Source organism: Schistocerca gregaria, chromosome 3, assembly GCF_023897955.1.
Source record: "Schistocerca gregaria isolate iqSchGreg1 chromosome 3, iqSchGreg1.2, whole genome shotgun sequence".
NCBI classification, from domain to species: domain Eukaryota; kingdom Metazoa; phylum Arthropoda; class Insecta; order Orthoptera; family Acrididae; genus Schistocerca; species Schistocerca gregaria.
In genome coordinates this window covers 587,043,936-587,071,529 of record NC_064922.1, presented here as the reverse complement: position 1 = coordinate 587,071,529, position 27,594 = coordinate 587,043,936, and the positions used below count along the sequence as shown (strand labels likewise).

The window sequence follows — 27,594 nt, the reverse complement described above, 5'->3', positions numbered from 1 at the left end:
ATTAAATACGGATTTGATAGCCATTTCGTGGGTTTCAGTATGAATAAAAAGCAGATTTAATCTAATGTTGAAGGCTTTTCTGCAAGTAGACTTGAATATTCCGAACGCCCGATTTTTTAATCATGAACTTTCAGGAAGTGACTTTCAACTAGAATTAACCGGCCTGTGTGTAGTAGGTATTAGGTGGTGGTTTCATCGACGCTGCTTCACACTGCCTAGCACGTATCTGCTACCACAGAGTGAAGTGACATCGGCGATAATCTATCGAGGCAGGTGGACTGAACGACAGCGTTCACAAATCGCAGACGACCGACCCCCGCCCCGCCGCACTTCCTACTTTTAAGAAAACCCTCACTGAGCTGAACGCTGTCTGTGGCCCCGGGAGATGAGGACCTAGAGTAGTCTCAATGCACTCCGATAACGATTTATACGAAATATGGAGACTGATTCTAGCTACAATATGCGCCTAGAATCATCGTCTCCATTCGCCAAAACATTATAGTATTTCCCTATATTTTCCTTTTAACATCGGCTGGTTATAATTAAAGTGCAGTTACTCAGGGATGTCCATTGTGGGCTGTAATTACCGTATGGCTGCGATACTTGGTACAAATACTAATGCGTTCATGCAGAACCAATTTAAGCTGGAAATAAAAGGTCAAATTTCGGCAACCAGGTGCAACTCTATCGCTGTACAGCATATCGACGTCTCTGTTGATCATATTGAACAAATTGTGTAATAATAAAATATGCCTTTCTCACTTGTTTGAACTTTTATGCCTACGTCCCCCATTACATATGGATTTCTATACGTCTTTACATCTATCTTGCATTCACAGCACAAGATTTACACCTTGTGGCCAAAACTGGAACTATTTTTTTTGCAGCAAAAGTCAGTTCCACAATAACACACTAGAATATCTACCACGATTCGCTGGCATACGATAATTACAGCTGCCATCGGACCTCTTTGAGTAGCTGCAGTTTAATTCTAACCATCCGGTATATGTGAAGGATCGCCAAACCCCTCTATTTCTCTTTTGAGATTTTCTGATACATTGCCTTTATGTTCACTGACGTAGCGCTCTCCAATCAACTGATCCTTTTTGGATGCATTAGTACCATTAAACTTACGTTACCCTGTATTTACGATACTATGCGTTGATGCTGCTCCATCAGAACTATTACTGAACTGTAATAATAAAAACCATAAGACGTACTACGTTTTTTCTTCCATATGCCATCAACCAGTTTCAACTACAGTGCTGCAACTAGAACTGCTGATATACTTTTATCACGTCAACTGAAACTACTAGAAACACTCTTGTATCAGGTAAAAATCTGATCATGTTCCAAACGTTATTAATGTAAAGGTGACCCCATAGAAGATCCGGCTAAATAAGAGACGGAGAAAATTTTGTACTCTAGAAAAGCTTAGTAACAACGTAGTATATTGTTGTGTATTGCACTCAATTCTCCTTATGTGTTTACCTATCTGTAGTGAAACTGATTTTCTGACGTCATCACCACAAGCAGAGGGAGTACATATTGCTGCCCGATGGTTCTTATGAGATAATCCCGATTTGCAGTTATGCATCACAAGTAGACACTTTGATGAAAGCTGCCTGTAGCAGTAGAAGAAACATTTCTTACCACAGTGCGTTATGAAGCAGATACACAAACAGAGGAAATTCCCTGGATTTGCCTTATCATTACGGGGACTACAGTTAACATTTTTGCAAAATAAAATAAAAAACTTTTTTCGTTCAGTTCGTTTTCTAGTTTCTCAGCTTAATCGCCTTTAAAATTTCTATACTTTTCTGTGTTTTCGAACCAATTTTGCAAACGCCTTTCCTTACTTTCATGTTCGTAGCTCAGAAACACAGCTTTTGGAGGATTCAATATGTCCTGTACATGCATTTTTTGTTTGACGCACAGGAACAGTAGGATGTCGTTAGAAGATTAACCACACGCGTAGAGACAAGGATACATTATTGTATGTTTTTATGGCAAATATTAAACTGTATGACGTGCCGTATGCATAGCAAGTTGTCATGATGACGAATGATGTGATATTTTCTGTTATTTACCCAGATGTAATCGAGGGCTGCAGCAAACAAACTGTTGTATACAATTTATCAATATTCTCTGAGTAAGTGTTTGCAACATAAGCAAAGAAAGAAGCCCCATTTCCTTGAAATTGCTTCACGAAATAACCACCTCTGCTGGTTTTAGCTCTCTTCAGTTCGAACGAATCTATCGAAATTTTTTCTCATTTTAGGATGTTGTTCATAGCTTTTGTACTTACTCGGTCTAATTTTTCGAACTGTTCCTTACACCAGTTGATACGATCCTATTTCTGAGCTTCAGTCAAGTTTTTGCAGACTAATAAATCACGTGTGCTCCTATTCAATCTTGTTGCGCTTCAAAAAGATGTTTCTTTCAATCTCAACTGACTTATACTAACGACTGGAAAATTCATCCTTGACAGACGCATAACTACGAAGAAATTCTGCGAATAAATAGCAAACAACGTTTTGTGAAGGTTGTTGTTTACCAACAGCTGAGTGAACCGAACTGAGGAAATGTTGCTCGGGCAGACATTATGGAAATGTTAAAAATCGTCAAATGAAAACCTTTACACGAAAACTACAGTGTTTCAAAACACTACCTATTTGAAGACTAGCTGTAAACAAACTACTAGTGGCAGTTAAGAGCTGGCTTTGTTTTAACAATAACAAAAGACAAATTTTAAACAACAGTAAACTCAGCTGCGCCATCTAGGAACCCTTCATAGCAATCTATAAGGCGAATTTTCCTCCCAGCGAATAGTGAAGGACGCCAATTCCAGTTTCAGCATGCTGTGGAGAGATCCATTGTTGACGTTGGCAGCCCTGCTGCTGACAGCTGGGAAGCCCCGGCACTTTGATTCACACACCGTGTACCGCGTTTTGCCCACCAAGGAGCTCCACGTACAGTTCCTCAATGAGTTCGCTGACAAGCACCTCCACGACGTAAGTACCATTTGCCGCTGGTAATTTCAGATACTCTAATTGCTCTCTCTCTTACAGCCTTTCATGGTAACTGCTGCTCCTCTACAATAGTGTCCATTTCATTTATAGCCTTTCAAGTAGAAGTCTGTGTATGGTTGACTTCCTTCTACGGATTGTTAGTAGAATTTGTTCGTTTAAAATGCCCCTTTGTTAGGTCTGTTGCTTGTACATTGCACAGAGCAATTCATTAGAAAGAATATTAAATTACTAAACAGTTCTTTAGTTGTGCTGTTATGCAACGGCCTACCTGTCTGTTTGTCATCTAGTGTATTTCGAAAGCAGCAATAAGGTGTCAATATTCTGCAAGTGCTGCTAATATTGAAGCAGCATTTTTTCGAAAACTCATAAAATGCACCACAGTTAGTGAAAGTAAAATTCGTTGTAAAATTGCACTTATTCGAGCGAACACTGATAACAAGCAAGGAATTTGTTGGCAACTAGAAGGAACAGCAAGTAATATCTTTACAATCGAAACATCATCTTAACGCAGATGTATTTAATTCAGCATGCAGCTGTTGTACAAGTGTTAGTGCTAGCATTTTGTTGTTATTTGTCTGTTTTCGAACCTTCAGTCAGTCAGACTATGTCTCCCGAGCGGTATCGAGGTTCGTTCTAAGCTGTTTCCTATTTCCGATTAATGTCTTGAAAGGTTTATTAAAGCAGCTAGAAGTTGTTGTAGGGTCAACTGTCTTTTTCCCGACAATCTTATATTCTCAGAAAGGAAACATTCCCTGGGCTATGACTAAGCCACGCCTCTGCATTATTCTTTCTCCCAAGAATGCTAGTCAAGCACATTTCCCAGGAGAACTTCTGTGAAGTGTGGGAGGTAGGAGATGAGGAACTGGGGTTGCTGAAATCGCAGTGTCTAGGGGCAGAACCAGCTACTTCGAACCATCTGGTAGGTCATATGAGGATATGCTATCATTTGTGATCTCTTGTTATCAGCTGACATATTGGCTTCGTCAGACAAGCAGTTGTAGCAAACAGCAAGATTGCACTTCTCAGAAGAAGTGAAGTGCTTTGTATGAGGCATAGAGGAAATAGACCAGGCGAAATTTTTTGAGCAACTCAAGCAAGGGATTGTAGAGAGATATGAGAAGCAGAATAGTGCACGGTTATTCCATGAACAATTAAGTATTATTTCCAATAGGCCTAAATAAAACCATAGAGGATTTTGCAGAGAGAATAAGAAAAATTAGTGTGGACACTCATGAAATCAGGTGGAGTGATGTGGCAAACAAGATGCTGTTACAGGAAGCCGCACACAGGGCACTCAATGCTTTTCTGAAGCGTTCAGCATGGGAAACGGGAGGTGGGCATGGTGATAGCAGTCAGGTTAGCCATGGAATCCCTAGACTTAGAACTACTTAAACCTGACTAACCTAAGGAAATCACACAAATCGATGCCCGATGCATGATTCGAACCTGCGACCGTAGCAGCAGCGGGGTTCTGGACTGAAGCGCCTAGGACCGCTCGGCCACAGCGGCCGGATGGAATTTGAAGAGACTGACGTTGTGACAGGGGTAAGAGATCGATGAAATGTGTTCTCGCTGAATATAAGGTGATTTAATTGTGGGTGTACAGCGGATATGGAGAGCCAGTGTCACCAACCACGAAATGATAGGGGTAGTATGAACTATCAGCGGTTTTGTGGGAATAACAGCAAGAGTGGTATGAATCAACAGCAATATTATGGGAATAGTGGTAAGGATAATGTGCGTGGTAACACACATCTTTAATACGGTTAAAGGAAACGACTTCCCAGAAAAAGGAAATGCAGTAAATAGGAATACAGAAGAAGAACATGTCATAATAAGCGAGGTAGATAGTAAGAAGTTTTTGTTGAACACAAGGGTGCATGTGTCGGTGGTCTTGAGTGATTTGTGGGTAAGAGGCAATGAAAATCACCACGTTATAATTTACGTGGTGTAGGGGATAACGATATATAGCCACAGTCTGAATTTTCAATTAGTGGCAACCAAGTTTAAGCAGTATGTAGAAGTGATGCGTAATGTAAGAGAGGAGTACAGCATGATCCTAGCATTAGACTTTCTGTACCAGCGTCATACCACTATTTACCTTCGACAATATGTGGTGGAACTAAGTGGGAAGACATTTTGTCTAAGGGAAACTGTCGTAAATCTTGATCTGTCATGAGGAGCGTCTGTTGTACAAGGCAATCCAGATAAATTACGAGCAATGACATTACGGATAAATTTACGTAACTGTGTGTCAGGTGGCACCGGGGAGTCACTGTAGATGAGCACAGAGCCTGGCGTGATTCTAAACATCACGGAAACCATTGATAATCTTGGACAGTGCTTGAATTTTTCGACAATGGACTTGAGGAGTGGGTATCTTCAGTTAGAAGTGGCACTAGAAGACAGATTAAAGTCTACTATTTCAGTTCGATGGAGACATTATTTCATAAGAATGCCGTTCGGTTTAAAGAATGCACCAGCAACATTTCAACGTTTGTTAGATGAAGTGTTGAAGGGACTGAAACCCCACTAATCTTTAGTGTATCTGGACGACATGATATTTTTTAAATGGATATACAAGAATGTTGGTAAAGACTAGATTAAGTGGTCAAGAGGCTACTGGTTGCTTATTCAACACAGAGGACTGAGAAGTGTCATTTTGTGTTGAAACACGTAAATTACTTGGATCATGTAATCAGTAGATGATGTGAGAACTGCTCCACGGTTAATACAGGGGATGCAAGATTTTCCGGTACCATGTACAAGCAAAGAGCTACAGTCTTTCTTTGGCCTCGTGAATTGTTATAGAAAATTCCTGAGATGATACACGAATATTGCGCGACTGCTTACGCAATTACTGAAAAAGGGCATGAAGTTAGTGAGGTCTGAGGTGTGTCAGAAAGCATTTGATGAATTAGAAGAAGTATTGACGTCAAATCCAACGCTGATGCTCGCGGATTTTCAGAAGGAATTTGCGTTACAATGTTCCCTCAGGTGCGTTTGAGCAAAGGTATCGGTGGATGGGACTACCATATTCCTTTTGCGACGTGGCATCTAAATGGAATTGTGAGAAATTATTCTAAACTGAAGAGGGAGACACAGGCTGTACATTGACTAACATACTTAGAGTGTCACGCATACAGCAGGAAGTTTAAAGTAGTGACCCACTATGCTGCATTGAAGAGGTTACTAGGTTTGAAGAACCCATCCAACAGATTCATATGATGGGGTTTCAAAACTCAGTGGATTGGAGTATGAAGCAATCTTCGATCCAGGGGAGGAACACGGAAATTCCGACGCATTAAGCAGAAATATAGTGGTGATAGAAGCATTAGCTCAAGGCCTTGCTGAGTGGCAAGCAACGCAGAGCCCTGACAGAGAGTGTAAGCAGTACAGGAAGCAACAGCAGTCCAGGGCGTGTGATGGCTTGTTATGTAATGAGACGAAATTCAGGCCGCCAGTGATTGGACAAGTGAAGCTAAGGGGGGAATTGCTGAGAGAAGTGCATGAGCACGTTTTGTTTTGCCATGGAGGGTGCAGAGCAACGAATCAGAGCGTAGCAGAAAAATGCTGGTTGAAAGGAAGGAGAGGTGATGTCGCTCAGTATGTCAGGAATTGTGTGCAGTGTACTCCACGTGTATATCTAATTTAGAAACAAGCACTGCTGCAGAGTGTGTCGGAAGCTACGGGACCGTTTCGATTTATTGGGGTGGAGGTGTTAGTAATGTTTAACCAATCTCGAACAGGGAATCTGTCTATAGTAGCCCATTTCGCTCGTTATATCGAGATGGTGCCGATGCCAGACCACACAAGTATTGATGAATAAATGAGTATTGAAGTTTGGGGTGCCAGGGTCAGTAATAACGGATCAAGTGACTAACTTCATCAAAACTGATGAAGGCATTGTGACAGTTGTTGGAAGTAAAAAACATAGAGGGACAGAGCTGGTTCATCAGACTGAGGATGCTTCGTTATTATGTTAACTCCCACCATATAGAGAGAGACACGTATTGGTCTTCAGTGGTAAGTGTGCACTGTCGCCACTCGAGATGGTGTATGGTAAAAAGATGCCATCGCCATTCCGTATGATCAAGCAGGAATGGAGCAAGAGTGAAAAGGCAGTCTGAGAGTTTGCAAGAACTGTGGGAGAAATCTGGAAAAAGGTACAACAAGCGAACACAGGTGATGTTGTCAACTCTAAATTCTCCAAAAGGGAAGACAAAGAAATTTGTAACACGTTACCAGGGTCTGTAACAAGTAAGTGAGACCACGTCACCTGTGACGGTAAAGCTACAACTGCCAACAAGGCCAAAGATTGTACATGTCAGACATTTGAGACTGTTCAAGGATGCGCTATAGTCGATCTCAGAGAATATGTCACCAGAACCAAATAAAGAGTGAAAAATAAAGAGTTGAGGAATGAGCAACAAAAGAAGGAGGGTCATGGACCTCGTAAACCATATTCATTCATGCTGAGGAAGTAGCCAACATGTAGTGCGATTTTGTTCCTTTGTGTGTTGCGTACATTGTTAAAGTAACTGTGGATAGGATTGTATGTCTGTGGTAGGGTAAGGGTCATATTTAATTGTTCTGTGGGAGATGCTGCTGAAAGAGCGGTAGTAGGAAGTATTAGGAGTAGTACTCCAGGATTTACAGAAGGAAAAAAGGGAACGGATAGATGTGAGAGGAAGGGCATTTAAGACATTTCTGAGGCATGGATGGGTGGATGTGGGGGAAAGGATATTCGAGACAATATTTGGGACAGCAGACACAAACGATGTGAGTGAAATGAATAAGACTGCAGAAGCTGCAAGAGAACTAGCAGAAGGGATTTACATACAGATTGTAAGTTTTCAGAGTGGCGTACTGAACAACACACAATTGCTTTGAGAAATAACTAGAAACATAACGGATTTTGCTAAAGCATGAACTATCGCTCTAAACCAGGATTAGGGGCAGTTCAAGGAGGGATGAAAGTGCTAGATGCGAGAATAGCGCTAATGAGACTTGTAGTCGTTTGGAGTTGGTATATGGAATGCAGGAGTGTACGTAACGAGCTTGTGTAGGTTTACAATGATGTAATAGTGGTGAAACGTTTCTATGAGCAAGGGGAGCTCATGGGGGCACGAAGCTTAGCGTTAAGAGGCAATCGGTTATTGATTAGTGGAACTGTGTGTGATATAATGTAATCCACATTTCATTTACCAGCCACAACGACAAGAGTCCATTTTTTAAATATAAAACAACTGTAGCTGTATTGGCCGGATAAGCCCTTAGAGACTTAGCCTAAGCAAAACCTGACTTTCTAGAACGATACCTAGGAACGAAGCCTGGTTCACTCATTGAGACAGATGATAGCCACACAGGAGGGCAAGGTCACTGTGCAGCAACTAAGGCAGCACGTTGAACAGTATCAGGATGATAGACAATGGGTAACTGTGACCTCGAGTGTTGTGATTCCTGCAAAGATAGTGACTCTTACTTTACTTTTCGTAGCCATTATTGACCTGTGACGATGAGCAGTTTAGAAGCCTGATCCTGGATCCCTAGAGCGAGAGATGGGGAATGAATTTGTAGAGCTTAAGAAAAATGAGAAGCAGACATAAAGTTTAATGAAGAAAATGTTTAGCGGTTAAAATGCCAGTCCACAGTAATCTTGGGACTGTGTATCTTATGTTATAGATCAATAGTGCAAGTAGTCACCGTGGGGAGCCATTCCTATGCAGAACTTGACAGATCCAATCTTCTGAAGGAAGACTCATGTGAACGCAAAAAGATTGTGAGATCAGCTATCCTTGTTCAGCAAGACCTGCATTGCACAGTGGTAATGGCCAGAGAGGGTAATTTAGTGTCATCACGCCAGAGCAGGAACCACGTTGTGAACTATGTGACTGGATGTTGGGTAATAGTGCAGCAAATGGGTTCCAGAGCCATTATAAACAGCTCTGTATTTTGAGGCCAATTCGTTTGGAGTTCAGCAGCACCACCATTACGCCAAGGTCAAACTAGATGATGAGACGATTGGGCATTGCCAACTGCAGCCTGGGGTTTGAGGCTGGGTCATGCCAGCCTCCTACTGAACCAAATCTCGTCCATGAGACTTGGTGCCACAATTTTGCCAACCTGCTGTCCGCATTTGCCACCATCAAACTCTTGTCAGGTGGCAGCAGAATATGACTCAAGCATGGTAGTCTTGCCTTATCTGTGCGTTGGATGAGAGCTGAGCCTGAGTCATCTGAGTGAGGGTGTTTAACAGCAGACTGCAGTCATGGCAGAAAGAAGAGATACACTGCTGACATCAGCGACTTGGGCCTCTGACACATCGTTGGCCACTGTTTGGCTTAAAGTCAGCAATGCAGAGCTCTGACACATGTACCTCTTCAGTGTGAACGTTTCACATTGTCAACAACAAGATGAGTAACTTAAATTTAATAAAATATCATGTTGTTCGATAAAATGAAGTTACTGCACATTCCTGAGATGTACTCTGCTTTTTATGACGGCAGACACGCAGGCAAACTGTGCTTCAGCAGCTTTTCCTCTTTCTCCCACTCCACAAAACACTGCTCTGGCTGATTTTACCTACCTTGCAATTCTCTTCACATAGAGGGGTGAGTGGCGATGTTTTGAATAGCACCAGGGGCAGACTTTCTCTGGTTTCGTGGACTACGTTGTGCACCGCTCTCATTGGCATGCAACGTGCTCTCACAGTGGCCTCTCATTTAGCTATGCCTGATTTTAACAAAGGCAATCAAAATCCAAGTAGTTCTATGTTAGCAGTCGCCAGCACCAATTCATATTTAATTATCCAGTAATCATTAATCTAATCCAATTTCCTTCGACTGTTTCTTATGGGTTTCACACAAGCTACAGGACAGTTTGATTGAAATGGTCACATAACTTCACCACTTTTCTTTTTAAATTTATGCAGATGCAATTGCGCTCATAATTTGTTATAGCATAATTGCACCAAAGAAATTTGTACTAATATGACACTGGGACTGTGTGCTCATCTTTGGCATTGATTGTCTGGTAAAGAATAAGAACTTTTTTTCAGGGGTATATTCCCTATTACTCCAATAATCTGTCACACACTCACTCTGTTTCTCGCTATTAAGAGTAACTTCATTTTATCGAACAACATGATGTTCGTTTTGGGTACCATCTTACAAACCCTTTCATTGATCTTTTAGATGTCCATTACAATTTTTATTCTTGTCTTAAACTTCATTCAGTCATATTGAGTTTGCAAAAAAAAATTATTATTAATTATCTTACTCATTCACTCGCTGATGGCTTAGGTTCAATCATACTTTTCCATTAATTTTTAAAACATCATTTAACATTTACTTCAAGACAATTTTTAAAATTCACCCATTCATGCTTTTTTACATATATGTAAATGGAGACAAGATAAATTTATTAAAACATACATGATAGTAGATTATTACACAGTGACATCATAGCATAAAAATATGTTTAACTCAAGACATATGTAACACAAATGCCAACTTCATATGTGGCAGTAATACTTCATGTCACTGTGCATCAAAATTGCATACACACATGCAAGTAGTGATACAAAATGGTGTCTGCCCCATATAGGGGTTTTAGCTTAAACAACAAGTTAAAAAGAAAACTAATTCTTGCATAAAATATTCAAAATATTCAATTTTGTAACAATACTATCAGTAATTGACTTAAATTGTACAAACATTACATCTAAATGGTGCTTATTATTGATGATCAACACCTACAGGTCATCCTCTGTTGCACAATTTTAGGTCAAACAATATTTTATTAATCAATCATTAAATTGCCCCTAAAAGAAAATTACATACATAATATTATCATTGATTTAAGACATTAAATTAGTCCTGCTCACAGTATGAAAGTAAACCGCTCCACTGTCCACGTCTGTCCGCCCACTTTGCATCCGTCGCGCCGTACCGCCCCGGACTCCCCGTGTGCTGAGCAGTATCCCTTCAACTCTTCTCTCGCTTCCATCCAGTCTCCCCATTCGTGACCACTGTGACTGGCTAGAGCCCATGTCTTCAAGCCAACGCACCCACACAAACATAACGAAATACATTCGAAATATTGGATTTATTTGAAATAACATGAAATTAAATAAATACTCCTACAGCTGGACCTTAAACACGCTCTAACATACATCATTAAATACACAAACAAATTAAATACCCATATATCAAAGGAATTGCAAGCAAAAGTAGGCCAGTAGCCTAATGTCTCTGTACTTTCTAAAACAATAAATATCTTCATGAATAGCGCATATCAGATATAAACAAAGACATAGATGAATAAACATGTTTATATGGACCTTGCTACCGTTTTTTCGTGTAACTGTGGAGTAGTTATGGCCTCACGCGATCGATAGTAATCGACCACTTTGACCGCCAATAATTCATGTACTATTTAAGTTACATGCATGTAATTCATACCAGTGTAGGTTTACACTAATAGTTTTCAAAAGACACGTCACTCGTCAAAATCGAATGAGCCATTTAGATTTTGGAAATTCGTTGCTGGGTGTTACTTGTATAATTTATCGTCAGATACTTAACTTTAAACTAATAAAGATATTGAAATCTGATAACACGATGGCCACGTGTGCCGGCCGCTGTGCGGCCCCAGGCGAGCCGGTGCGCGCCGAGAGGCCCCAGCGCGGCCACGCCAACTCCGAAATCAGAATATTTCCAGGGCGCCACAACTCGCCCGTTACCTCACACAATGTCACGTGATTCACCGAAATTGAATGGTTTAGTGTTCTTTCATTCACTCAACAACCTAAATCGTCGCTGTTGTTTATCTATGAAATGAGGTAGTCGACTGCTTATTCAAAAAAATGTTCTTTTCCGTCCACAAGGTTCTGCAATATAGTCGAAAATATGTGTCCTTCATGCACAGAACCTTGGGAAACATTAGTATATTTGCGATCGTCGCAACGTTTATTATGTATCAAACAAGTACATGCATCACAGGGGCAAGATTTAATGGTTTGTCGACAGTATCTACACGCAGAAGCCACATGACATCATCATAACGGTATAAGTAAACAGGTCAGGCAGAACACGCCTATCTTGTTGCAATAATTAGGTCGATCCGTTCGGCGTTCGGTCGCGGCGAACCGATGACGGGTTCTAGAAATTCCCTCAAGTCCTCAACCTGCGTTAGGGCTTAGGCAGAAGAGTCCAGGTAGCGTACATTGCGCTAGTGGTGGCTTGTTTTGGTGTGATGCCAGCGACCAGCGCTGTGACATGCGCCACACGTGAGTGACCTGACGAACTAATTTTCTGTACCACTGGGAGTACAACATACCGTTTCTCTGGTGAGCAATAACGCATCGATTTACTAATTCCTCGTACCCTCTGTTCGTTACATCTCCAGCCTTCTCATGCCTTCCTCCAACATGTGACTGTAGTGACTTCAAACAGCACAACTGTACAAACGTTAATTTTATGCTTTATAAATGCAAACATCTCTTTGCTGCTGTCACTATTCATATACTATAATTACAACTGAACATTCACAGATATCTTCACAAATTTTTCATTACTCATTACTATTCACAACATTTCATTCTTTAACTATTCTTCTCATTTTAATGTTATTTCAACTTTGATCATCTACATTCTTAATTATTTCAAGTTTCTCGTGGTGGCCATTTTTACAGCAGCTATATATAAATTGCAGTAGATCAAAGAAAAACTCCTTTTGCTTGCTACATATTAAGTTTTTTAAATTTAAGTTGTGCACGCAGATGTGTCTCGCCTTATTTACAAGGCATCTTCAGTTGGTATCCAGCAAGATTTGATGATTTTTAGTTTGCACGTATAGATTATTGTTTGCACATTTAAAACAGTTAACTGAATTTTTGGTAATAAAATTGAAAAGGATTTACAGACCAGCATCTGATTTACTGTTTATAAGCTGAACAGCTTTGTATCATATGACAAAATGGCTGAAAGCTTTCTGTTTTCCTTGTAACTGACATTTTTTATGCAAAGTGTCATTCGTTTCTGTAAGTGTTGCCAACTTGTTCAGTTTTTGCTTTCACTTTTTTAACTGCATGTATGATGTGTAAGTTTTGTGTGTGCTGTTTCCTCTTTTCATTCTTCTTATTTATTTATTTAATTTATTATTACTATGTTTTCATTCTTTTTCATTTGTCATTTAAATATTTAGGAGAGGAATTCAATTTGTGATCATTAATTGGAATTCCTGTCTGTTAAATTTTCGTTCGATGCGGATAATGTGTAGGTATCTGTATCCACTTTGTAATTCGCTAGTAGCTTATTTTCGCCTTTGTTTTGTATATGTGATGATTTTCTTGTAAGATTAAGAGGTGTCTTCCATTATTTATTGTGACTATTTTCATGTATTTCTCTCTTATAGTAGGTTGATGATTATTTTCTCTTAAATGTTATGCAAAAGTTGAGTCCTTTGTCCCATATTTCCATACTGTGAGGTGTTCTTTGTACCAGGTGTCGAATATTCTGTTGTTTTTTCCCACATACCTTGAACACATGTGTAGTATTGTAGTTGACATATTCCTGCTTTCTGATAAATGTCTTTTGTTGTTTTTCGCATGTGCTTTTAGATTGAACTGCCTGTTTTGAAATTTATTTTTATATCTTGTCTTTTATAAATTTTTCTTATTTTATGTATGAGTTTGTGCTAGTATGTCACTGTGTACCATCTTGAGTCTTCTTCCTTGTTTTAACGCATTGTTTGTGTTGTTCTTGCTGTGCTATTCTGTGTGCTTGTTTGTGTGACGTTTTTTGTGCTGTTGTTTGTGGCTGTGTATGTATTCTGTTTACAGACTGTAATTGTTGTTTAATTTTGTGACCAGATTGCTGTCATCTCCATTGTTTGTTGCTATTTGTGTGATGATGTCTGGTTCTTTCTGGTAATTTTCTGTGCTGCATTGTATTATGTTGAGTCTACAAATCGTGTACCTGTATGCTGTTTGTTTCTGTGAGTGTGGGTGAGTTGAAATCTGATGTATTATTGTGTCAGTTATTGTAGAATTGCGGTAAATTTTAAAGCTATGTTAAATGCTTTATTTTTTATCTAAGAAGTTTATTTGGCTGTCAGTTACTTTTCCATTGTGAATCTTACATTCTTGTGTACTGTATTCAACTCTGCTTGCAACTGATCAATTGTTGAAAACTCTTCCTTCCATGTTTAAATTTACATGAGGATGTAAAATCAGAATCGTTTCTATTGGTTTACATTTGTAACAAACTCATCCTTTCATTTATGAAATTACATAATAACAGTTACGTCAATAATTTGTTCGTGTTTTCGTTTTAGTTGGGAACTCAGATGAGATTTACAAAGTTTCATCTGTCCTTGGTTCAATAGTTTCCTGTGATTATTTATATGCACGTGCACTACTATTTACACCTGTCCGCCCTGGTAGCTGAATGGTCAGCGCGACAGAATGTCAATCCTAAGGGCCTGCGTTCGATTCCTATGTGGGTCGGAGATTTTCTCCGCTCAGAGACTGGGTGTTGTGTTGCCCTAATCATCATTATTTCATCCCCATCGACGCATAAGTCACCGAAGTGGCGTCAAATCGAAAGAGGTGCACCTGGCGAACGGTCTACCTGATGGGAGGCCCTAGTAACACTTTTTTTTTACTAGTTACACCAGAAAAGTCCACTTATACCTTGTAAACAACTCATTATTATCTTTCTTTATCTTCTTTTGTTTCATAAAATCCTTGCAACATTTTTACCTAAGTTGTGGTCCATTGTCTGATAGGGTCCCCTTCACTTTTACAACTGCACAAAGGATGCAGTTGTTCAAAGTACTCATCACTGATCTACCAGTGGCATACTTCAATGGTGCAACCGTTACGAATTTAGAGATGATTTGAATTATCACTAGTGTGTACTGATACCCTCCACATGAGATCATTATTGGCCCAAATATGTCTGTGGCCCTGAAGACACGGAGTCCTTTTCGTGCAATTGATGACATGGGAACCCAGTTATTGATAGTTGTTAATTTTGCCTTTTGAGATGATGCCTATTTATTCACTACCGTATTTGTCCTCCTGCCTATATTATTAGAATGCTCTGATTCTCTCAACTTGATGTCTCGCTTGTAAGGATCAAAATGAGGTCTCCAAGGTTGATTGGCAAGCTGGATGGTGACATGTACTGTGCATGCACTGAGTTCTAACATTGGTTAATGTTACAGGTTAAAGGGTGATTGTTCTTGTTGTCAAATAATTGTTATGACTGTTACTCGGTTAAACTAAGAAAATGTGTTCTATTAGTCTGTTCTCAGCCCTAGTTTATTGAGTTTCCATCTGGTTGTTAAAGCTCACTGAGTAATAATTTTTTTTTAATGATGGGTTCGTGGTGTTGCTGTGGCCAGTGTTGATTCATATTGAGGAATCTTTACTGGACGTGTGTGACAGTTCATTTTGGCGCCATAGTACTAGCTTGTGTATTCTCTGAGGTGAAGGGTAATGGCCTCTCACTTTGTCACTGCCGCCTGGCTTAGTCTCCCCGTGCAAATGTTCTTGTTAAAGTTCGAGTAATACAGAGAAACTGTTAGTACTAATACCACTATTTTCTGTTTAAATATTTTTTTTGGGGTGGATTGTTTTACTATAAACCATACCTGAGCTTATAAAAATTGTGTTGCCGTTTATTTTAAAATATTGATTTCATTAATTGCTATTTTTTGCCTATTTTAAAAGTTTTGTTTGGTCAGTTATTTAAACAGTTAATTCGCCATTAGCTGTTTCCGGTTTGCTTTAAAATTTAATGTGGAGGATTATTTAGAAAAAAATTCATTCGCTTCAAAATTGTATGCGATTAGTTAAGAAAGTGTCTCTTTTTTAATGGGCCCCTGGTCATTGTAGTAATCTCTTGGATAAACTTTTTCATGCATTTAAGTAATTGCTTTAAATTGTCTGTGTATTGGGCAGTTGACAGTCGTATCTAATTCTGAACTGATTCAAACAAATTTGTATTTTTTGTATATCTATAACGTCAAAGTTTGGATTCATTAATTTTGAAATTTATGTCTTGTGTAAAGTTGCATTTTGCGTTTTTGTAAATGAAACAGGTTAGACTTAATCAAGATTTTATTGGCCCAGGACCTTCCCACTTCAGTCGTTACTGACGATGCGAAAATTTCTACCACTGAAGAGTGTGTGATTGTATCACCACTGAGACAAGCATTGGTCTAGCCTCTTCAACTCTGACCCTAGCAGTGCAAATCAGCAAGATGGCCACCACAGTGTCAGGCCCTCCACTCTCCCCTCCGTGGGAAATCACGCATCTACGTCACGTAATGACCTCGTGCCATGAGCAGCCTCATTTACAACTTCTTACATATAAATTTTATTAAAAATCTGAATCTGCCATCAGATGCCTGCTAAAAATCCAAATGGAACTGATACGTTACACTTTGACCTACGTACAGTAGTTTGCTGCCCTCAAAATTGAATTCAAGACAATCGTGCAATTAATTTCAGTTCTGACAGGAGCACGTGTAAGCATCACACTGCTGCTCTGCTCAGCTATGCTGGCACTGCTCTCTAGCACATCCACTACGTACAGCCATGGGTGTGTACACTCAACTATCACATCATGGGGCGTGTGTACACCAAACGCAGTATGTGCCCAAAATCAATCGCCTATATACAGATATAGTACGTCATGCCGCCATGTCCAGTCTGAATTTGAAAAGTACAACCAGGACATAGCACTGTGCTATTATTCAACAAGAAACTTACAAAAATATAGGCACTTCCTAGGTCACACACGCAACTTAAACACCCAGTATGGCTGAAAATATCACATGACTCGATTTCAGCTAGTCACAACTGCAGACACCAGAGAAACGGTGCGGAAGAGGACGGTCATTCTTTCCCTACACACTGTGCAAGGTCGCGCTTTCTTGTAAGCACTACACAGCACAGTGGATGAGCGGTCCCCATATCGATGTTGGAGTCAGAGCCTAGGTCTCCGCCGGGCAGGAATACAAGAATAATACTTAAGTTCTGAATTTTAGTAGATTTGAAGATACATCGTTATATGTAATAAACACGTAATTATTTCTGATGGTGCTGATTTAGCCCATCCCAAAGCAGTGTTAGCCTGCTGGTGCATTGCCACTTTTTCGTGCACTATGAGAAAAATCTGCTTTTCACCACATTAAACATGTGTATCTGTGCAGCCAGTATGTTCTCTTCCTCAGTGCGAAGTATAGTAATCTTTGTCTCTGTTGATCCATTGTCGATACATGACAGCCGCCTGTAAAATATTTACCACAGAAAATCGCCAAATAGCAGTATCTGTTGAGAAGTTATTTTATTCAGACCATCAGATTCGGCATGTCATTAATGCCATCTTTAGGCCCCTAAGCACTCCATGTATAGTCAATCAGATATATTGGTACTTGCATAACTGGAGCCATCAATATCTTGATTCTGTGACTTCGTTTTTAAAGTGTTTACTTTGAAAACATGACAACTCTAAGTTTTCGAAGCAAACACTCCAAAAACGAATTAACAGAGTACAAATATTGAGGCTACAGTTATTCAAGTATCGATATATTTCAGTGCCTATACGTAGAGTGCATAGGGACCATGGCATTAATGAGATTCCGAAACTGGTTGTCTAAAATAAAATAACTGCTCGAAACATAGGGATATTTCTAGTGTTTCCTTGGGTTAAAAGTAAATTTTGTGGTGAAAGCTACATTGATATCTACGGTTTTGTTAAATAGTTACAGAAGTGCTGATATTTATTTCCAAACAGATTTTGTTCTGGGAGGATGCCAACGTCGCCAACAAGTCGGTAGACGTGATGGTAACGCCGAGAATGCAGAGAACCTTCGTAAAGGCACTCAAGGAGAAGAGCATCACATATTCTGTCTTCATAGAAGATGTTCAAAAGTAAGCCTCTCATCAATATTACTGCGCCATACAGTTGCGATATCCGGTTGAGTTTAGAGGTAAGAAAGATTTAGAGATAAGAAGGGATTTTGAAACATACATCCGCGGAAATGAAAAAAATTAATTTTCCTCTTTCTTAGTATAGTACACTCAGGAAGGCGAAACGATCCGACACTGACGCGAATTTCATATATAATATCTGTGGAGCTGCACGCCGCTTAACTATCCGGGCGTTCACCGGCATCTTCACTGATCCACATACTTCTTGTCTGTTTGAAGTACTTATCTGCAGTTTCAGAACAATGGAACAATGTCACTAGTGTTCTGTTTCATAGTGCAAGTAAAGTCGAACGTGTGTCTCCTAATGGTATAGCATGGAGTGACGAAAATATTTGCGGAATGAGTAAATTGTTTCACATCACTTTTTATTTTTGTTCTATATCAATTGGAAACATCTCGTTTGCACTACTCATTCAGCCCGTTTATTTTAAAAAATTCATTCATCACTTCAGACTTAAGGTTTTACTTCATGGTTCGAGAGATTCATTCCTGTAGTCCTACGATGTTACGAATTTTCTAGTGTAGACATTACATTTTAGGTACAAACCTGCAGTTGAAGTTATGTGTTGAAAGGGATATACACACAGAGGACAAAATCCGTGCGACACCTCCTAGTATTGTGTAGGACCCCCTTCCCCCAGAGTAGTGCAGGAACTCGATCTGGCATGGAATCAAAAAGTCCTCGAAACTTCACTGTGGAAATATTGAGCCATTCTGCCACTATAGCCGTCCATAATTGCCAAAGTACTGCCCATAGGGGATTTTGTGTACGAACTGACCTCTTGGTTATGCCTCATGACATTCATGTCGGGCGAGACGGGTGGTAAAATCATTCGTTCGAACCAGTTGCGAAGTATAGTAGCCCAGTGATTGGTACATTGTCATCCACAAAAATTCCATTGTTTTTCGGGAACATGAATGGCTGCAAACGGTCTCCAAGTAGCCGAACATAACCAGAGGACCCAGTATATTCCACGCAAACACAGCTCCCGCCATTGTGGAGTCACCACCGACTGGCACCGTGTCTTGTAGACAAATTGGATCCATGGCTTGTGGTGTCTACGGCACACTTGTATTTACCATCAGCTCTTACCAACTGAACTCGGGACTCATCTGACGAGGTCACGGTTGTCCAGTCGTCTAGGGTCCAATCAATATGGTCAGTAGGCTAGTGGCACAGGAGAGGCGCTGCAGGTGATGTTGTGCAGTTAGCAAAGACACTCACATCGGTCGTATGCTGCCATAGACCATTAACGCCAGATATCGAAGCACTTTACTGATAGATACGTCCGTCTAATGTCTCACGTTAATTTCTGATGCTATTTCACGCATTGTTGCTTGTCTGTTAGCATTGACAACCCTACACAGATGCCGCTGCTCTCGGACCTTAAGTGAAGGCCGTCGCCCATTGCACTATCCATGCTAAGAGGAAATGCCTGAAGTCTAGCATTCTCGTCGTACTCTTGACACTGTAGATCTCGGAAAACTGGAGCCCCTAACGATTTGCGAAACAGAATGACCTATGTGTCTAGTTCCAACTACCATTCCGCATCAAGCGCCAGCTATGTATATGCATATCGCTAAGCTACATCTTTTGTTACCTCAATGTATATTCTGTTAATATTCATTTCTTGATTTAAGCATTCTAACTGATACTACGAATAACAGAGAATTACTTGCCTAATATTGCAGTTGGTATTATCTTGTGGAAGACTTAAAAGGATGGAGCGATCCGACACCGTCCAACAGCATACAAGGATCTGGGCTAGGGTGGGCTGGAGATGGGTCTGGAGTAGAGGAAGCACAGTTTGTTGTGAAATGTACCTCAAAACTATTGAATACTGTGTTTATTACTCATCCAACACTGCTACCACTTTACGACAGGCGCCTACCACCCACAATACTCTTAAATGGGAAACTATAGTTTACACGTTCTGATATTATGTTACTGTATTACACGGAAGCGCCAGACATATGTAAACAGACGAAATACGGCTCTACGGTCGCTAACGCCTATATAAGACAAAAAACGTCTGCGCAGTTGTTAGATCGGTTACTGCTGCTACAATGCCAGGTTATCAAGATTTAAGTGAGTTTAACGTGGTTTGTACTTCCCGAACAAGCGATGGGACACAGAATCTCCGAGGTAGCGAAGAATTGCGGATTTTCCCGTACGACCATTTCACAAGTGTATCATTAATATCAGGAATCCGATGAAACATCATATCCTCGACATATCTGCGGCCGGAAAAAGAACCTGCAAGTATGGGACCAACCCTTCCTCAAATTGCTGCAGTTTTCAGAGCTAGGCCATCAAGAAGTGTCAGCGCGGGAATCATTCAACAAAACAACCTCGATATGGGCATTCGGTGCCAAAGGCCCACTCGTTTACTCTTGATGACTGAACGCCGCAAAAGCTTTACGACGGGCCTAGGCCGCCCCCACGCCTGCTACCGGGATGGCCGGCCGATGTGGCCGTGCGGTTCTAGGCGCTACAATCTGGCACCGCGCGGCTGCTACGGTCGCAGGTTCGAATCCTGCCTCGGACATGGATGTCTGTGGTGTCCTTAGGTTAGTTAAGTTTAAGTAGTTCCAAGTTCTAGGGGACGGATGACCTCAGAAGTTAAGTCCCATAGTGCTCAGAGCCGTTTGAACCAATTTTCGCCTAGGCCCGTGAACACCGACATTGGACTGTTGACGACTGCAAACATGTTGCCTGGTCGGACGAGACTCGTTTCAAAATGCACCCAGCGGATGGACGAATACGCGTATGGAGACAACCTCATGAAACCATGGACCCTGCATGTCAGCAGGAGACTGTTCAGACTCGTGGAGGCTCTGTAATGGTGTGGGACGTGTGCGGTTGGAGTGGTATGGGATCTCTGATACGTTTAGATACGACTCTGACATGTGACACGTACATAAACATCCTGTCTGATCACCTACATCCATTCATGTTCATTGTGCATTCAGACGGGATTGAGCAATTCCAGCAGGTCCATGCGATACCCCACACGTCCAGAATTGCTCCAGAAACACTCCTTTGAGTTTAAACACTTCTGCTGGCCACCAAACTCCTCAGATATGAACATTATTGAGCATATCTGGGATGCCTTGCAACGTGCTGTTCAGAAGAGATCTCCACCCCCTCGTACTCTTAGGATTTACGGACAGCCCTGCAGGATTCACGGTGTCAGTTCCCTCCAGTGCTATCTCAGACATTAGTCGAGTCCATGCTAAGTCCTGTTGCAGTACTTCTGCGTGCTTATGTGGGCCCTACGCGATATTTCGCAGTTGTACCAATTTATTCGGCTATTTAGTGTATTAAACTTGTTTTGACACGATTTGCTTGGGGAATGTAGGTTACTTACAGAATAAATTAAATTTTTCACTCACAAGAAGTGGGTCGGTACAACTTTCCATTGTGTAAATAGTTTGTATTTCATTTATTAGTCTTCAATTTCTTTTTCATTCATTAGACTTATAGTTTAACTGCTAGCATTTACACAGATTGTTTGGCAATCTCGATGTGTTTATAGCAATGGAGTTAATAGCTGCACTGTTGGCTACTCGATGTCTTTGTATAAATTGTGTAAGAGTGAGTTTGATTACAGGAAATGACAAGAGACTCCAGTGCAGCTGTATAATAGATTTTCCTTAAAAATTGAAACTGAACTCTTCACTTAATGTTATGGTTTGTCATCCTGCTTAGCACTTGAAAAATTTTAAACTACAGGCAGTTGTTTCATAAATCATTCACAATGATCAATTGGAGCCAATCAATTTAATTTTTGCAACACAAGCCTCAAAATCTCATCACTTTAAAATCAAAGTGCATTAATGCTTTCTATGTTTGTGTTATTTCCTACTATAAATAGCAATTTCGGGCTCAGCTTCACTTCTCGGAATTGTTAGTGGTCCCTAGTTATCTATAAATTCTAACATAAATTTCTTGCTCAACGTGGGTAGTGCGAGACGAAACAAAATTACACAACGACACTCATTAACCAGACAAATATTCGCCATATTGCCACACAGCGCATTCGATCCAATAGATTGTCTGGTATTTCCATACGATTACCGATCAGCGCCGATCGCTGCGATTTGCCCGCACGCGCGCTATCTACAAAACGATCCCATGTCCATGCGAGGGATCGCTGACATCCGTGACTCATGTGTCATTCCTTCCTACAATGTGACAAGAGTGAAGAGCAATCTGAGTTTGGTAGACCCCCAAGAAGTGCAACATAGCAGGACAATCGGTATCGCGAAAGATTGTCAGTAAGATTTTCCCAGTCGACTGCTGTATCATAAATTCATTCACGCTTGGAGACAATAGATTTTTCCTCTCCTTAGATTGTCTCTAGCTCTCCGTTGCACTATGATGCAACCAGTGCTCGTCTCCTGCCAAAGTTCGATCGTGAGAAACATCTCCTTCACGCTCGCGACGGTTCAAGCGTTGCACAGATGTCGTTGATAAGCGCCGCTTTGGTTGACTCGTCAAATCTGTCAGTAATTTATTTGAACGAAAGTGGGAAAATAGTTCACAATTTATTTGTTGTTAGATTTAGCAATCATATTTCTCTTACATTATGGTATGATGAGCTCGACTAACGTTTCTTCATTTTTTATAGGCTTATTGACAAGCAACTTCCGGACAACGTATCGAGGGGGCCCTTTAGTTGGGACGCCTACCACACCCTCCACGATGTGAGTTGATGCTGTCAGTGGGTTAGTGGAAAAGTAAAAGACAACGACAGGTTTTTTAAAGATATTTTTAAGAATAGTTTATGACTACAAACTACTGAATAAATTTGCAGTGTGTTACCATGTTACTGTAAAGTTATATGCTCCTTTAACATGCTGTTAAGTGTGGGAAGGTTGTTAAATCCCTTCTTTATTTTGATTTAAAGTTTTGTTGTTCTCTGCTTAACTGTCAGAACGAGTGAGTCCTCAGACGGAAAGGCGAAGACACACATAATCGGCAGCAAAGCCTTAACTAGTGCAGGTGATGCATTGGTATTGCTACGTCTTCAGTAACGGGTATGTAATTCAGATGTGGTATATTAAACGTTAACTACTGCAGACGAAAAGCGAAAAGTTAAGCAAATAACCTATTGTAAAGCCGAATACGTAAATCAAGTACAAATATAAAGAAAGGGCTAAATGCTAGATAATACATTCACAGAAAGAAATCGCAACACCGAGAAGAAGTTGTACGGCATAAACGAAAGCTGGTAGGCGTGTTTCTAAATTTGACAGGTGAGGCCAGTTCAAATTTCGCGCCAGTCTGATAAATGCGACGCTAATAGCGCCACTATAAGGACGTAATGCTTCAAATACGCGGTGTATGGTTCACGAGGGTAGTTACGTTTGCGATTGGATGTGATGAGTTGATGTTACTCCAGAGTCTCTTTAAGGCCACAAAGACGCATCATGCACACCTCACTGAGTTTGAACGAGGTTGTAATATTGTTGCTTTAATTTGTTATGAAAGCAGTGCTGATAGACAATAAAAGCGGGTTAAAAGCTGTGAGCTATCTGAGGAAGTTAACCTTGCATTACTGCGCAACTGTTTCACCAGGTATCCAGTCTAGCTTACCAAATTCCCGACCAGACTAACATTAATTATAATCTTTTACTAGTCATACGAAAACCGGAGAATTTAAATAAAAAGAAATAGATCAGTTTATATTTGGAAATTTATTTTAACATTGATCATTGAAATTTCAGCATATTAAACTTGAGTTATAACTAAGCTGGTGCCTTATTTAGGATTGTGAAAATGTGAGTTTGTAATCTTACAGAACACATCGAATATGGAGCCAAGATTGGGAGACTGCATACAACACTGCAGTCATAAATTAACAAACGAAGAACGTATGCGAGAGGAAATTAACCACAACCAACCGATTCAATTTTCACCCAAAGAAGTTACGTTCGTAGCGCAGTCCTGTCCGTCATGTAATTACCACACACTGGTACACTAAATTCATACTAACTCTCTGTGAAATTTTCACGAAAAGAATAGCTGAGGGCTACTTTGATGATTAACCGCATGCTTCACGTGGTCAACTTGGTTTACACAAATACTGTAACTCCACAATAATTTTGATAATTAAGATAAATTAGACCGAAAAGCAATTTACAAAAGAAAAACCTCGAACTGGTTACTATCGTCTTACTATTAACCTGATGAATCAAACAATTGTATAAGCACGTGGTACTGGTCTTACAAAGTACACCCCACGTGGGTTGAACATGAAGAAAAGTTGCTATATTGAAAAATATTGTCAAGTCGAGACGTTATAATCTCACGCACATTCGCATTTAAGATTGATTATCTTAGTTAAAGTTACTGATCAACACGTGGTTCCACTTTACTCCACTTTACTTTGTAGTGACAAAGCAACTACTGGAAAATATTCTGAAGTTCACACTCGAAATACACTGCGTTGCAATTTAAGATAACATTAGATATTTTAGAGCTAAACCTGAAATAAAGGTGATTAAATTTTCAGTTAGGCTGAACTTAAGAAATCCATTGTCCTACAGACTTAGCAGACACGCGCTTAGCCGGATATCTTAACCACTTTAGACGCTCGCCGCGGACAGACTGACCTGGCCCGCTACCGAGCGTTCTTCACAAATACAAACGGAAGTCACCAGAGAGGCAGCTCCCTGTACCAACATGACAAGGGACGGACAGGACCATACTAAGAATAGAAACCTCTAGAAAGCGTAGCTACCTGTTTCGACGTTGGTCCTACTGTTCTCTAGCAGACAGGCTTGGCTGCTACCCTCAAGCATGCAACTAGAAATACATTTGCTCATTCATCCTCTCACACAGAAGGGAAGGGGGATGAGAGTATCTTATCATATTCAGTATATAAAAGAAAGCGGATGTAGGTTCCGTATGAGACTGGGTGACATGAATTACATATAAACTGTGTTTTAAAGTGTAGTAGTGTGACAGATCGTTCTTGTTTATGTGTAAAAGTAACACGTTTCACTGCTGAGTCTCCTCCCAAATAGTCAGAAACACCACAGTAAATTTAGAAGAGGAATTTATGCCGTAAATGACAACAGATTTCAGAAATTAACAAGAAAGGAATCCAACAGATACCTTTCAAGGTCGTGTAATAATGTTACGAGAAGCTGGATGTTCCTTCTGCGATACTGCATAAGACTTGGCAGGAATGTTACCTCTGTACATGATTCCTGACAGAGGAGTCACGAGAATGTCTGGTCGCTAGAAGACAGGGCCCTGGACCACCGCGTGCCACTACCGACAGGGAAGACCATCGCATTCTGTGTTTGGTTGTGCTGCATCGTACTGCATCTGCAGCAGCAATTTGAGCAGCAGTTAGCTTCACAATGACACTACGAACTACTACAAATCGAGTCAGACGCCTTGTAGAATGCGTTCCACTTACCCTCAAACCACCGCCATTTGCGGTTTCAGTGGGGGCAAGTGAGAGCTTGGAGGGCAGGGTGGAAGGCTGTTGTTTTTTTCTGAGGGAAGCTGGTTCGGCCTTGGTACTATTGATGACCGTGGACCCGCAACCAACTTGTCTGCGTGCCAGACACACTGGACCCACACCTGGAGGTGTGGTCTGGGCTGCTATTTCTTATGACAGCGCGAGAGGGCTCGTGGTTATCCCATACACCATGACTGGAAATTGTACGTCAGTCTGGTGATTCGATCTGTTGTGCAGCTATTCATGAACAGCATTCCAGGGGGTGTTTTCCAACACGATAACGCTCGCCCATATATCGCTACTGTAACCCAACATGCTCTACAGCATGGCCTGCTCGATCACCAGTCTATCTCCAATGTTGCACATGTGGGACGTCGTAGGACGGCAACTCCAGCGTCATTTGCGTACAACATTAACTGTCCTTCTATTGACCGACCAAGTGCAACAGGCATGGAATTCCGTCCCATAAACTGACATCCGGTACTTATACAACATGCACGTCTGCATGTTTTCATTCGACATTGTGGTGGTTACACATGACACATTTACGATGTCTTATAACCTGTGTCTTTGCAATATTAATTACTGAAACATATTACCTAGACAAATGTATTCTCGAAATTTTGTACTCTATATTAATTATTTTTTGATCTAGCGACTTTTTTCCGTCTGTGTATTAGCCGTTAACTGCAGCAGAAGAAAAGGGAAAAGTTATGTAAATAATCCATTACTCACTGGGGCAAGTATATTTGTAAAGCCGAACGCATGAAGAAAGTGCGAAAATAATTACTGGATAATAGAGTAAGAAGAACCTCACAGTTAGTAAGAGTGTTTTTAATTGTCATGTAGACGGTTAATATGTGTAATGACCTACTTCAAATAGCTAATGTTTAATAACGACTGGATACTGGATCTTGGCATACTGTACAGCATATCACTGGCAGAGTATTTCCGAAACTTTCTCAGTACAAAGAGCCAACGATTCGTCGTGTGCGTATTTAAAGAGAAGAAAGGAAAATAATCTTTTTTCCTCTTTTTCTTGGACTTAGCTCCTACAACAAGGGACCAGCACTTTAATCTGGATTTGGCAGCGTTAGTTTTTGAGGGCGGCTGCACGCGCTCCCAGTCGTCACCCTACTGTGCGTGGGACAGAATGTGTGTACCCAATCTGTCTGCGCCTAGTTGTGTACCACATATGGAGGAATGAGAGCGTTTTCGAAATGTTCGCAAATCATTTAGCTAAGGTGAGACGTCGGTATCAGCTCGGTATTCATATAGTCGGATGTGGGAAACCACCTAAAAACCACAACCCCACTGGCCGACACACCAGCCCTCATCGTAAATCCGCCGGGCAGATTCGATCCGGGGAGGGCGCGTTCCCGCGAACCACGAAACGGCGAGTTCACGCGCAGCTGTAGTGGCGGGTAAAGGAAAATAATCTATAACAAGGTGTACTGATTATTAAAAAAAAGAGATTAGGTGCGACACTTGAAGTGGGAGGGAAGAGGCGTGAAGAGTGATACGTATTCGCATCAAAGTAACATACTGCAGTCACCTGAGAAATCGCGAGGTGCCGGGGCTGGCAGTGTATTTAACAGTAAAGTCTTCTAGAATCTTCATATGTAAATGATGCTCTAAGCCCCCACTTTTCTAACTCCGACTTTTGCTGATGCACATGGATTAAGGAAGAAACGCGAACTGACTGCAATCGACTCTGCAAGTGGAGTAGAAAAGAGTTTGGCACCTGCAATAATTTAATTTGATTAAATAAAGGAAAGTTTCATTAACGTAGTGAGAAATGAAACAGTTGTTCTATCGATTAACAGAATGAAAGTTGTGTCCAAAATAGCAATTTGATTTATTATGACTAAACTCAAAATAATAAACAAAACACATGAAACATTTACAATACATCAAATTGGATCAAATTTGGTACTCAAATAAATGCTGTGAAGGTGAAGTTGTCCATAAACTAGATTGTGACATTTATGACGAAGTGGTATGTCAAGCCAATTCCTTGCAACTCAAATCTTAAGAGAAACACTCAGCCAACCCAACATTAATTGCTGCT

The 27,594-nt window shown here is 40.6% G+C and overlaps 1 protein-coding gene across 1 annotated transcript in view; it reads left to right on the top strand.

The window, feature by feature from the left end:
- Positions 1 to 2,858: 2,858 nt before the first annotated feature.
- LOC126355476 (zinc carboxypeptidase-like) overlaps positions 2,859 to 27,594 on the top strand; it is a 123,647-nt gene continuing 98,911 nt past the window's right edge. Inside the window, exon 1 of the mRNA XM_050005793.1 lies at positions 2,859 to 3,014. Within this exon, the coding sequence (XP_049861750.1) occupies positions 2,859 to 3,014 (156 nt within the window). The remainder of the gene's footprint in view (positions 3,015 to 27,594) is intronic.